At 41.8% G+C, this 13421-nt stretch overlaps 1 protein-coding gene across 4 annotated transcripts in view; it reads right to left on the bottom strand.

Moving 5' to 3' along the window:
- Window positions 1–1027: 1027 nt before the first annotated feature.
- Window positions 1028–13421, bottom strand: part of RPS6KA3 (ribosomal protein S6 kinase A3) — a 102894-nt gene continuing 90500 nt past the window's right edge. For all 4 annotated transcript variants that reach the window (XM_004587809.4, XM_058658446.1, XM_058658444.1 and 1 more), the window contains 6 exons: window positions 9617–9775; window positions 7877–8038; window positions 5418–5494; window positions 4803–4920; window positions 2355–2495; window positions 1028–1817 (listed from right to left, as the gene is read on the bottom strand). In XM_004587809.4, coding sequence (XP_004587866.1) covers window positions 1695–1817; window positions 2355–2495; window positions 4803–4920; window positions 5418–5494; window positions 7877–8038; window positions 9617–9775 — 780 coding nt within the window. In that variant the 3' untranslated portion in view covers window positions 1028–1694. The remainder of the gene's footprint in view (window positions 1818–2354; window positions 2496–4802; window positions 4921–5417; window positions 5495–7876; window positions 8039–9616; window positions 9776–13421) is intronic.

Genomic DNA, 13421 nt, shown 5'->3' with positions numbered 1-13421 from the left:
GGTTGGATTTTTATGCAGTAGTCATTTATGTCACCTGGACAAGAGGAATTTTATAGATGTCCCCCCCTTCTTCTCCAATTACATGGGAGGAATTTTGGAATGACAATTGGTTTTCAAGACATTTAGGCGACCTGCTTTCTCTGTTGGCTTTATACTCTCCATGGAAGAGTTAAAACGTCTGGCTGAAAAAAAGATTTCTGATATGAATGGGTTAGTACATGACTAAGAATGACCTACTTGGGTACATTCTTGATGAGGTAAGTTAAATTACTCTTTCCTTGCTTATATATCTTTTACATTACATGGTGATGTATGCTAGGTAACTTGGCAAAGACAGAGTTTATAATGGGTACTTAAGTTTATTTCATCAGTTAAATTGTGGAAACTGCCAAACTGACGTAGGTAACAACTACTGCCATCCAAGCTAACCCAATGGCCATTATGAAATGGAGCAGTTTGGAAATCAAAGGAAGTGCTATATGGCCAGAATCCTCAGGAGGAATTCAGAAAACACCCATTGCTTGATGTTCACGCAGACTAATTTAGCCATGAGTTTAGGTTCAAACAGATATTGTTTGATCAAGAATGTTTTATTCTCTAAAATAAGAAATTTTAAATCCAATTTCATAGAGGCCTGTGGCCTTTATTACATTCAAATTAGTGTTTATGTAGAATATCTATTTAAACATGAACTATCTAATAGGACTTCAATTACCTGTGTCTGAGTTTCCCTTCACCAATCTCTTACCACGATTCTTAAAGGCCTTCTAGGTAATTGGCAAAATCCCAAATGATATGCCAAATACTAAGTGTGGATACAAGACTAAAAGTGCGAGGACTACTTCCTTAATTAAGGAAAAAAGAACCCAAAGGAGTTGCAAAGTATATGGGCTAACTTTAGAGATGTACTCTTGATTTCATGCCAAACACATATGATAACTTTCTCTACCGTAACAGCTCTCTAAGTTAGTCTGACAGAGCACCTGACTTTAGAAACAAACAAACCAACAAACCAGTGAAACAGACATGGGGAAAGATATGTACATTTGAGAGCATTACATTCAACAGCTGTTTCACAATCTGGCCATTTTTTAGGGTTATCCAACAATACTGCTAATCCAGGTGAACTATTTAACCAGATTTAATAGTCAATTGGTTAATAGATTCCAAGTTAAACGAGGCATGTATACATTAAAGAAAGCAGTACAGAAATGTACTGTATATGAACTGTTTACAAAAACATACAAAATGTTGGATGGCACAAGGGATACAGTGCTAATATAAACGGATTGTTTAAGCTAAGTGCTTAACATAAACTGTCCATCCCTATAACTAACAAAGAATATTGAAGGGACATGAAATATTTCCTATAAAAATAATGCTATACGGTGTAAAGTACTTTATTCAGTGTATTTTAGGTGGTATTCATGTTCATTATTTTCTTGTTGATTGTGTGAATATATCTTCATCATGTTTCCATTTTCATTTCATCCGAAGCTCCAGAAAAATCTACCTTGCTAACAATCATTAAAGCGAGAAGAGATGAAAGCAGGAGCAGCAGCAGGAGCAGCAGCATTGTGGGTACCAGCTGGGACAGTGTGTGCTTGCAGGTGTCTCTCAGATATGTGCTACCTGTCGCCAGAACTTGTGCTATCAGCTTACACCATGGTACCAAATAGCTCACTGAGGTCACTTCACAGGGCTGTTGAGGTGATCTTTTTAATACCTCTCCGCTGAGCAAGAGTGGAGCGGCCTACTGGTTCCAAAACTGGGGACTGGTTACGGTTTAAGGCAGAATATGTAGCTGCCATGGCACCCTGAAAAAAACAATGGTAAGAGCAAACATGACATCATAGAGTCACACAGAGAGAATTGGAAAATGAGTTTTTCAGGTTATTTTTTCATATGTATATGCATACAGGTATTATTAGGTTCATGGTGGACATTATCATACTGGTCCAATTCTCTACACAGGCCAACGTGGGGCGGGGGGGGAGACTGTCATGGGAGAGGACAGGAATGGACTTAAGAAGCAGTCCTCACTTCTCCCAGGATGATTCAAATTTTCTTCTTTGCAGTCCTCTAATATGAGCGTCAGGAAGCTATGTTCTTAAAGTTGGGAAATGCATGAGTTAACTGATGCAGGAAATTTATTTACACAGACTGACAGAAATTTAAGAGTCATTCTGAATTAGTTTTACTTTTAAACTTTTGCCATGCCCTTGACTTTTGCTTTTCTACGTCAGTTACTGGAAGAAAATCCCACAATGTAACCGGCATGAGTGGGTATGGAGTGGCTCTGCTGGAGTCAAAGGCAGCCTGCCCTCCTGGGGGACATGGAGGGTGCCCCTCACCTTCACTAGATGTGGCGCATCCTGTCTGTTCAGTTGGTACTGCGGCAGTTGGTCCCAGTGGACAATCCAGGGATGTCTGAGCACGAGAGCAGCGGTGAGTCTCTGATGGGGGTCCACATGAAGCATCTTGGACACCAGGTCCTGTTGTGGGAAGAATAAGGACAAAACAAGCTTCAATTACCCTCCCCCATTTCTTTTTTTAAAGATTTATTATTTATTTTTATTGAAAAGTCAGATACACAAAGAGGAGAGAGAGAGAGGAAGATCTTCCGTCCAATGATTCACTCCCCAAGTGACTGCAACGGCCAGTGCTGAATCGTTCCGAAGCCAGGAGCCAGGAACTTCCTTCAGGTCTCCCATGAGGGTGCAGGGTCCCAAAGCACTGGGCTGTCCTCAACTGCTTTCCCAGGCCACAAGCAGGGAGCTGGATGGGAAGTGGAGCTGCCGGGATTAGAACCGGCACCCATATGGGATCCGCCTGCATACAAGTCAGGATTTTAGCTGCTAGGGCACCGCACAGGGTCCTGAACATCGTCCATTTCTATGGTACTTCCTATTAGTAGACACTGCTCAGCTTTATGACCCCATATTTTCCTGGAAGCAGCCTCTGGGGTCAAAACAATTTGGTAAATATGACAATGTGGGTGAAAAACACGTCAGTCTCTATTTTTTGCTCTTTCATTAACACTGATTTTGATATATGAAAATGGCCACATTTTCTCTATCTTTAAGTACTCTGGCTCTCTTTTTCCTTGGATTTCCTCTTTCTAAAAAAAGTATTTATTTGAAAGGCATAGTGACAGACAGAAGCAGAGACAGGCAGACAGAAACTTCCATCTCTATCTGTTGCTCGTTCACTCCCTGAATAGCCACAACCACTGAGGATGGGCTGGCTAGGCTGAAGCCAGGAGCCAGGAACTCCAACTGCGTCTCCCATGTGGCGGCTGGAACTCAAATACTTTATCCATCATGCTCGTTCCCAAGCACATTAGCAAGGAATTGGACTGGAAGTGGAACAGCCAAAACCCCAAATGAGCATATGATGGATGAGAATTACTGCTCTATGGAGTGTTCTTTAAAAATGAAAATCTAATCAATGAATTGCTAAATAGTTTCAATTCGTTAACACCAGGAGAAAGCCTACATCAGCACAAGCCCCATAGCCCTTTCACAGTCTGGGTTCCTCATCCATTTTCTGTGTACTGCACTAGTCAGATCAAATGACTATTCTCACACCATCATCACCTCGATGCAGGTGCTACTTCCTCTGCTTCGGACATGCTGCATCTTTCTCTTCGCTAAATGTGCCTGGCATACTGTAGGAGGACAATTGATTGGATATCATTGGAATGAGAACAACTGACTGGATATGCAAAACAGAGAGATTTTCAGAAACAATTGATGGGTTCCATAGACAGGCTTTTGGGAACTATGTCAGCTCCTCAATATCTCCTCCCTTATCCTATGTGACCCTCAGTCTATAAAAGCCTGATGCCACTAATAAACTTGGGCTATTGACCATCAGTTGGTAGCCCACGTGTGTTAGTATCAGCTCCATGCACCAAGTACATTGCTGCAGCACACCGAGCAGTATACAATTCACTGCTTTGAAAAAGTTTTCCTTAAAATCCTTCTGATTGAGCACCACCCATGTCAGCACAGAAACTGTTCTACTGTTAATAGTACATGTGACACTATACAATTTTTGACTGTGAGCTGCATGAGAGTGGGAACTTTGATCACATACTTTTATCTCTGGGGCCTTCATGTGTTAAGCATATTGTAGGTGTTCAATAAGGGAATTACAAAAAGAAACAGGTACCAAAGAAATTGTCTGCTTTGGGAAATTTTATTGTGAGAAAAAGGCAAAGGCCAACATGTCATTTTAAATGCAGTTATAAAGCCTAATATCTATCTGTAGCCATTAAATTGGATAACTGCTATGCCAAAGAATCTATACAAATGTTTGATGTGTTCTATTTCCTCACAGTCAGCTGGCCTCATGCTTCTCCAAGTACCAGTGCACTTCAAGACATTCATGGATGACATAATAAAAGATAGGATTTCTTTGGTGCAAACAATTTCAAAATGTATGCATATGCTTTTCATAATAAGCATATTCATGAAGTTTCTGAAGACCCCATGCATGCAGGGATTTCAAAACAGTTCCTAATACAGTGAATTTATCTTTTATTTCCATCTTTCTACAAACTTTCTGAAATAACTGTTTCTTCAAATCATGAAAATTACCATCATTATTCATCAAGTTTGTGTCTGTAAGAGCTTTAGATGTATTCATAAGGCAGGATTAATGTTTTCAGGGAAACGAAATAATCGACTCATTTATGAGTTTAAATTAAACAAAAGTTTTGAACTGACAGCATTTTCCCCCTTTATATGCAAGTAAAGTTATTTTCTCAAAGACTTGTAATCAAAAGTTATACTTACCTTTGCTGTGTCGGAAACAGAATTCCAGTAACCACCACTGAGGGAGAACTTTCCACTACCTATTCGTGCCAGGATTTCCTCTGGAGTGTCATCAGGGCCATTTGCAAATGGAGTGTAGCTAATTTATAATAAGATGAAAGTGTTAATGAATCAAACTTCTGTTTTGGTTGTTGATCTTTATTTGCAATGTTCATAAGTACTTTGGTTAATGTAATACTTTATTGAAATCTATCAAAAAAAACCCATGTGTATGTATATATATATACACACACCTAAAATATATATAACAAAGTTAGATATATAATATATAAACATAAACACTATAAACTATGATACAATATAGAGTAACACTAAAAATTAATGTATGCTTATGATATCAAAGTATAAAAGAGATTTGAAAAAGTAATCTTAGTATATCAAGACATTAAAATAGTACATCATAGAAAACCAGTAACGATAACAGTATAAATGTAGTGTTACTGCAGGAAAGTATACATTTGTTAGTTTGGAAAAACACAGACATATATTATAACACAAGTATTAAGAAGACTCACCTGGATCATTTAAGCAAAAATACTAATGAAGAAATGTTTAGAATACATGGCCTATACTTACCCAGTAAGCATCGTATAGAGGAGGACACCAAGACTCCATATATCACAGGCAGCGTCATAGCCTTGTCGCTTTAAAACCTAGAAAAAGCAAAAACGTAGCATTATCACACCATGCTTTTAAAATATATTGATAGGTTATGGACCAAATTACATTTACCAAATCAGTAACAGAAAACCTCAACAGAGCATAATTGACAAATAAGACAATATACTCAATCTTATTCTAGAAGTCTATAATTAATTCATACATTTAACATTGATTTTTAAATTAATATTTATCGAGGGTCACTGTAGACACAAAGGAGAATATAATTTTCTTGCTTAAAAGGCAGAGTGGCAGGGTTAAGGGGACAGAGAGACAGAGGTAGAGTTTATCTGCTGGTGCACTCCCCAAATGGCCACAATGGCTGGGGCTGGACCAGACCTAAAGCTAGGTGCCAGGAATTAATTATTTGGGCCACCATCTGCTGCTTTCCCAGGCACATGAGCAGGGAGCTGTATTGGAAGCAGAGTGGCCAGGACTTAATCTGACACTCTGGCAAGCGACAGCTTAATTTGCTGTGCCACAAGGCACATGAAGCTTCCATGCGATAGGTAGGGCTGGACCAGGCTGAAGCCAGGAGGTGGCATTCAATCTGGGTCTCCCACATGGGTACCATGTACTCAAGTCCTTGAGCCATCACCTGTAGTCTCCATGTGTGCACACAAGCAGAGGTTAGCAGCAGAGTCAGGACCTGATCCCAGATAATCCAATATCAGGATGTAGTTGGGACAGAGCAGTGTCCTAACTTCTGCACCAAAGGCCTGTGCTGAAGTTTCTTATTTTAATGAATTTATCATTTGTTTGGGTCTATAGAAAGGGTTACTAAAACCATGACTCTTTTCAAACCACACGTGGGGTGGACATATAGCCTGCAGCCTGGTGGTAAAGCTACCCACCATTCCAAGCTGAGTGTTTGGCCTATGTTTAACGTGCCAGGTGAGAAGCCTGCATGCCAGGCTGCAGCTCCTGGCTCCAGCTTTCTGCTGATGCAGACTGTGCAAGCAGAGCTGGCATCTGGGCACTGAACCTATGGACAGGATCTCTGCTTATTTTTGTCAAACAAATAAAATTTTACTTTTACCAGATTTATTTTTTTATATAAAAATAAAGTTTTATTTACTTAGAAATGCAGATTTATAAAGAAGGAGAGAGATCTTCCATTCACTGTTTCACAACCCAAATAAATAGCCACAACAACCAGAGTTGAGCTGATCCAAATCCAGGAGCTTGTTCTGGGTCTTTCACTTGGCTGCATGGACCCAAGGACTTGGGCCATCCTCTGTTGCCCTCCCAGGCATAAGCAGAAAGCTGGATTGGAAGTGGAGTAGGCAGAACATGAATTGGCTCCCATATGGGATGCTGGCACTTACAGGTGGACAATTAGCTTGTTGAGCCACAGCGCCAGCCCCAAACAAAGTTCTAAAAATCACACAATGGCATAGTACAAAATACTACTTTTTAAACAAAATCCCATTTGAAATGCTACGAGCATAAATGTGAGGATGTCTATATATATATATTCATATTTGTTCCAATGATTTAAAAGGTAGAGATAGAGGTCTTCCATCTGCTGTTTTACACGCGCAACATCCACAACAGCTGGGGCCGGGCCAGGCTGAAGCCAAGAGCCTGGCACTCCACAGCAGTCTGCAACCCAAGCATTTGAGCCACCACTACTGCCCCGGGTGCACATGAGCAGGAAGCTGGGTTGAAAGCTGAGATTTGAACCCAAGACTCTAACGGGAGAGACAGGCATCAAAAGCGCTGATTCCACCACTGTGCCAATGCCTGCCCCATCCTTACTCTGAAAGATTATTTATTAATCTATGTACTTGGAAGGCAAAAAGACAGGACAATAAGGCCTCAAGGATTAGAGACAGACACAGAGAGATGAGCTGCTGCCCTCTGAGGGAGGGAATTCCCGTGTGGGAAGCTGGGCTTGGAACCAGAGCCAGGAGCTGACCGGCTCAGGCACTCTGAGATCAAGTGTCCGAGGTAGCATCTTAGCCACTATGCCCAATGCCTGCCTCCAAAGTGGTTTCTTTTTGATATGGGGAAAGAGGAAGGACTAGAGGGTAGCTAGTCAGCTTACCTGGGACATTTAGGACAGGATTCAGTAGCTAAAGGAAGGAGCTGTAGGACAGTAGAAGATATCCAAAGGGCACTAAGAAGAGGACAAGACATTACCAAGAGGGCCAAGGAGTTCAGAGTGGTGAGAACTTCACCTGAGAAATACCAGGAACCAGAAGGGCTGTTTGTTATGGCATACTGTCAAGAATTTCGCTTTTCCTTCTGTAGGCATTTTATCCTGATTATTTGTTCAGTATGTCTTCAAAGAAACAATTACTAATTGTTTTACTTTAAACACAAGTTTTAAAATACCCTGCAATTCTATCAGCAAACTCTCACATCGTTACCTCTGGTGCAACAAAATTTGCAGTATAGCAAGGAGTCATGAGAAGACCATTTTCTGCTCTCAGCTGTTTTGCAAAGCCAAAATCACAAATTCGAATCGATTCTGGATTACCAGACTCATCCACATAAAGAATGTTGCTAGGTTTCAAGTCTCTGTGAACAACCTAATTGAAATACACAGGAAAGAACTGTATCAACAACACGTTTCCATTATTCACATAGTGTCTAGCAAGGCACTTCACATGCTGAGCCACACATGACTCTTAATATATACCCGGGAACGGGACTTACTTACAGCCTCTGCCCACCTGAGTAATCAGGTTAAGGAGAAATGCAAACGGCAATATCTCCCTCCAGGTTACTCACTCATTTAGCAATATATACGAAGTGTCGTCATGTGCCATAGCTTTTTTTTTTTCCAATAAGGAGCTGTACACATGAGTGAAAAAGACCTTAAGAACCTGGCCTTGTCATAGTAGGAGCTCAAACGGTAGTAAGGGAGGCAGAGAACAGGTAGGCTGAGATATGGGGCATAATTGGGAGGTCACTTTAAATAAGGTGATCAGGGTGTCTCCAGAGGAGGTCATATCGATGATCTAAGTACAGAAAGAATTAACCCTAAGAATTTGTTCCAAGTAGAGGGATCAGCATGTACAAGACATATACATAATAAATACAAGTGCTGAAGGACTACATGGAACACGTATGACTTTTAGAAGTAAAAAGAAAAAAAAAAACAAGAACCCCAAATCCAGATTTTAAGTATTTCATATTTCACATACGAGATGTTACATATGCAAAAAGATGCCTTTTCTTGTTTTGTGTTACATTCCCGTTTAATAACCTGCCTTGGAACTGCTATCAGTGTCAGCGTTCCTGGTGCGCCTTTTTAGACTCAACTCTCTTCTACATTTTAAAGCAATCACTGTTGCCTTAGCTGCTGACACCCAGACCATTAAGTCTTTCGTTATCCAAGATAACTAAGTATTTATTGCTGAGGCCCTGGGAAAACAACATGGAAGACTGAGATAAATGCAAGGTCATAAATCCTGCAAATACTGCACTCTCCTCTTTTCAAGATATAGTACTGGGAAGATTGTGATAAGCTAGGAATCAGGACACTTTAGAATTAACACCTAACTCCTTATGGGAAGTAACCTTTTGGTACAATGCATGAAAATATCATGTTGTACACCATAAATGCATAAGATTTCTGTCATTTAAAGTTTAAAAAGTAATGTCTCCTTTTTCCCTCTTCAAACTCTGTCATTTCCCTTGGCTCCCTCTCTCTCCCAGACTTCACTTATTTGAAACGATGGAGGTTTTTCCATTTTGGGAAGTCTCCAAGCAGGAAGAGATGAGGAGGGCATCTACCAGCCAGAAAGCAGATGACAACGTGGCTTCAAGGATTTCCTTTAATACAAGAATATAAACCAGGATTCCTTGGTTCAGCTTCTAAGCTTAAGTGGGCCTGGTGTTCATGAATACAGAATAGCCTGTCAGAAATTGCTGTGCTTTCCAAGTCAGAGATATTGCATGCTTTTTCTTGCAAAGCCTAAGAATTACGCTTTCAGGTGTCTTAAGCTGACGGGAGAGGTTTCTGTAGAGGACAACTAGTATCAAGCTAATAATAGCTATTTTTCCATTACATATAGAAAGTAATTTCTACACTTATTTCAGCTCAAGAAAAAGGCATGTGAACTTAGCTACGTGTGTGCACACACAAAAGCTGCCAGACTTACCCCCTGCGCGTGAAGATATTCAACAGTTTTGGTTATGGTAAATAGGACAGCACTGGCTTCTCGCTCAGAGAAAAATTTCTGTCTAAGAATTTTATCCAGCAATTCACCTCCTTTCATCAGTTCTGTTACTACATACACGTATTTTCCATCATCATATACCTAGAAAATTTGACAATACAATATAAACAATTATATGACATTTTATGTACCCCCAAAGTTTAGCATACTAAGGAGAAATAAAAACATTCAAGAAAAAAAAATTTTTTTCATGTAGATAGTAAAACATGCTGTGAATTTATTACCCCTGAACACATGAACTATCCTTCACAGCCTATACAACAGTCCCACATATTTGACTGTCACCACATATCTGTGGGGCTCGGTATCACCAACGCATCTGTCTTGGAGGCCACTTGTTCAAGTGCCACAGCCTGCTGGCTTTGCCATCTGACCTTTGGTCCTGACATTCTTTTTGTGCTCTGCAGGTTGCAGAGCAGTAATTGAGCCAGTGTGAGGAAGCAGGCTAAGGCATCTCCATCTAGGGCATCAGGTTAAGTCTCAGCTGCTCCAATTCTGATCCAGTTTCTGCTAATGGGAAAGCAGCAGAGAAAGGGCAAAGTGTTTGGGTCCCTGCCACCCATGCTGGCAACATGGCTGGGGTTCCAGGTTTCTGGCTTCAGCTTGGCCTGGTCTTGGCTGTTGTGGGAATCTGGGGAGTGAATCAGGGGATGGAAAATCCTCTATCCCACTCTTCTCAAATAAATGAATCCTTAGGGGAGGATAAAATAAAAGGCATGGGAGGAGTGTACAGGCTTGAACTAAGGTGGGGTTCAGAACCAGCAAACAGGGCCCTGCATGGTAGCCCAGTGGCTAAAGTCCTCACCTTGCATGCGCCAGGATGCCATATGGGTGCCAGTTGGCATCCTGGCGGTGCCGCCTCCCAACCAGCTCCCTGCTTGTGGCCTGGGAAAGCAGTAGAGGACTGCCCGAGGCTTTGGAACCTTGTACCCACTTCGGAGACCTGGAGGAGGCTACAAGGTCCTGGCTTCTGACTGGCTCAGCTCTGGCCATTCACTTGGGGAGGAAATCATTGCATGGAAGATCTTCCTCTAGTCTCTCTGACTCTATGTATATCTGACTTCTCAATAAAAATAAACAAATACATATATTTTAAAAGAACCAGCAAACACTGCGGATCCCCCAGGATGAGGGGCATTGTCAATTCAGCCTCTTTACTCCACGAGCCAAAACTCTTTGGTACTTTCAAGTTGTGTGTGCCCCCTTGCCTATAATCTGTACTTTTTTTAAAAAAGATTTATTCATTTTATTACAGCCAGATATACACAGAGGAGGAGAGACAGAGAGGAAGATCTTCCTTCCGATGATTCACTCCCCAACTGAGCCGCAACAGGCCGATGTGTACCGATCCGAAGCCGGGAACCAGGAACCTCTTCCGGGTCTCCCACGCAGGTGCAGTGTCCCAATGCATCGGGCCGTCCTCAACTGCTTTCCCAGGCCACAAGCAGGGAGCTGGATTGGAAGTGGAGCTGCCGGGATTAGAACCGGCACCCATATGGGATCCCGGGGCTTTCAAGGCAAGGACTTTAGCCGCTAGGCCACGCCGCCGGGCCCTAATCTGTACTTTTTTAATGACTTATTTTTCTTGGAAAGGCAGATTTACAAAGAGGAGAGACAGAAAGATCTTCCCTTCGCTCATTCATCCCTCAAGGATGAAACAGGAAGCTGGATGGGAAGCGGGGCAGCCGGGACATGACCTGGTGCCCTTGTGGGATCCCGGTACGTACGAGGCGAGGACTTTAGTCACTGGGCTACTGTGCTGCGCCCATCTGTACTTAATGCTCAAAAAGGTATTTATTTATTACTGGAAAGGCAAATTTTGCAGCGGAAGACCTTTCATCCGCTGGCGCCCACCGCTTTCCCAAGCAGGTAGAAGATCAGTGTGTGAAAGTGACTGCCCATTCAAGGAAACTTTTACTCTCTGCAATTAATAGAGGATATAACATATAACATCTGTAAACAATTTTATAATCTAAGACTATTAGACCAGGAATTGATGAGACCAAATGTTAGAAAGATAGCCAGTATTTTGCTTCTGTGAAGCTTAACTCATGGCAGCCCAAGGAACCCTGGACACCATGCATCTGCCAAAGGCCCTGAACTTTGGCTCTCAGGGTCTGTTCTCTTAATCTCTTACTATCACTGACAATAACAGGGATTAGTGTGCCCAGTGCGATAGCCTAGTGGCTACATCTTCGCTTCTATCTACCAGGATCCCATATGGGTGCCTGTTCCTGTCTTGGCTACTCCATTTCCCATCCAGCTCCCTGCTTGTGGCAGGGGGAAGCAGTCAAGGATGGCCCAAAGCCTTGGGACCCTGCACCTGCGTGGGAGACATGGAAGAGGCTCCGGGCTCCTGGCTCCTGGCTTCAGACTGGGTTAGCTCTGGCCATTGCAGCCACTTGGGGAGTGAACCAGTGGACAAAAGATTTTTCCTTCTCTTTGTACATCTGTCTTTACAATAAAAATTGACAAATCTTAAAAAAAAAAGAGATACACTGTTGCGATTTCCTTGAATTTCTGCAAGGCAGAGCCTCTTCATTAATATACAAGAACTAGGTATAATGATTTCGATTAAACTAAAAGACAAGCTGAATACAAGAATTAAGGGGGAAGATTGAGAAGCAAATAAAAATGCTGCACAACCGCACAGAAACACACCAGTGAACAAGCAACACAGGCACAGAAAGCTAGACGTTTTGGACTTGTGCGCAGACAATCCTTAACTGAAAGAATACCTATATTAAACTCCACTTCTGAGTCCAATGAGTCCAGTGCTGTGAAGTCGCACCTAAGGCTGCTGCCTGTAGAGCAGGCACCCAACTGGGCAAGGAGCCAGTTCCCATTGGCTCCAGCTCCTGCTTAACGGCTGAGAAAAAGCAGCAGCAGAGGTCTCAAGTACTTGGCGCTGTGTCATCCATGTGGGAGACCTAGAAGAAACTCCTGGCTCCTAACTTAGGCCTGGCTCAACTCTGGCTGCTGCGGCCACTGTGGAGTGACCCAGCAGAACTGTTCCAGCCTCTCTCTGCAATTCTTTCATCTAAATAAATATCACTCACTATAATATCACTGGAAATTTTTATTTAATTCCATAAGAAATATCAAGTAGTGGAGTCCCAATTAGGAGAAAAACAAAAAATCTTTCCCCCAAAATTTTTATTTGACTTTTAAAATAGATTTATTCATTTTACTTGGAAACTCAGAGTAACAGAGAGAGAAGAGACAGGTATTTCCATCCACTGCTTGACTCCCCCAAATAACTGCAACACTAGACCTGAAGCCAACAACCAGAAACTTCTCGCAGGTCTTTCATGTGGGTGGAGGGGCCTAATGGCTTTAGCCATCCTCTGTGCTTTCCCAGTCCATAAGTAGGGACCTGGATCTGAAGTAGAGGAGTAGAGACATAAACTGGCACCCACATGAGATGCCAATGCTGGCAGGCGGAAGATTAGCCTGCTACACCACTGCACCAAGGCCAGTCCTCAAATTTTTAATTTTAGTAGACAAAATAAAGATGTAAGCAAAAGTGCTATAAACATTGTAATAAAAGTGTACAGAAGTTTTCGAGGCTTTGTGGAGTTTGAAATGAAGGAAGGAACAAAGATAAAAAATACACACACACATACAAAACAAAAGGTGAAGTGACAAGTTAGGGAGTTCTCAAAGAAAGGAAACAACAGTTCATTTTGAATGTTGGTTGGTTTCTCTCTCTCTTTTTAAAAGATTT

Source organism: Ochotona princeps, chromosome X (assembly GCF_030435755.1).
Source record: "Ochotona princeps isolate mOchPri1 chromosome X, mOchPri1.hap1, whole genome shotgun sequence".
NCBI classification, from domain to species: Eukaryota; Metazoa; Chordata; class Mammalia; order Lagomorpha; family Ochotonidae; genus Ochotona; species Ochotona princeps.
Note: the sequence above shows the minus strand (reverse complement) of the source record. Positions and strands in the feature narration are given on the sequence as shown.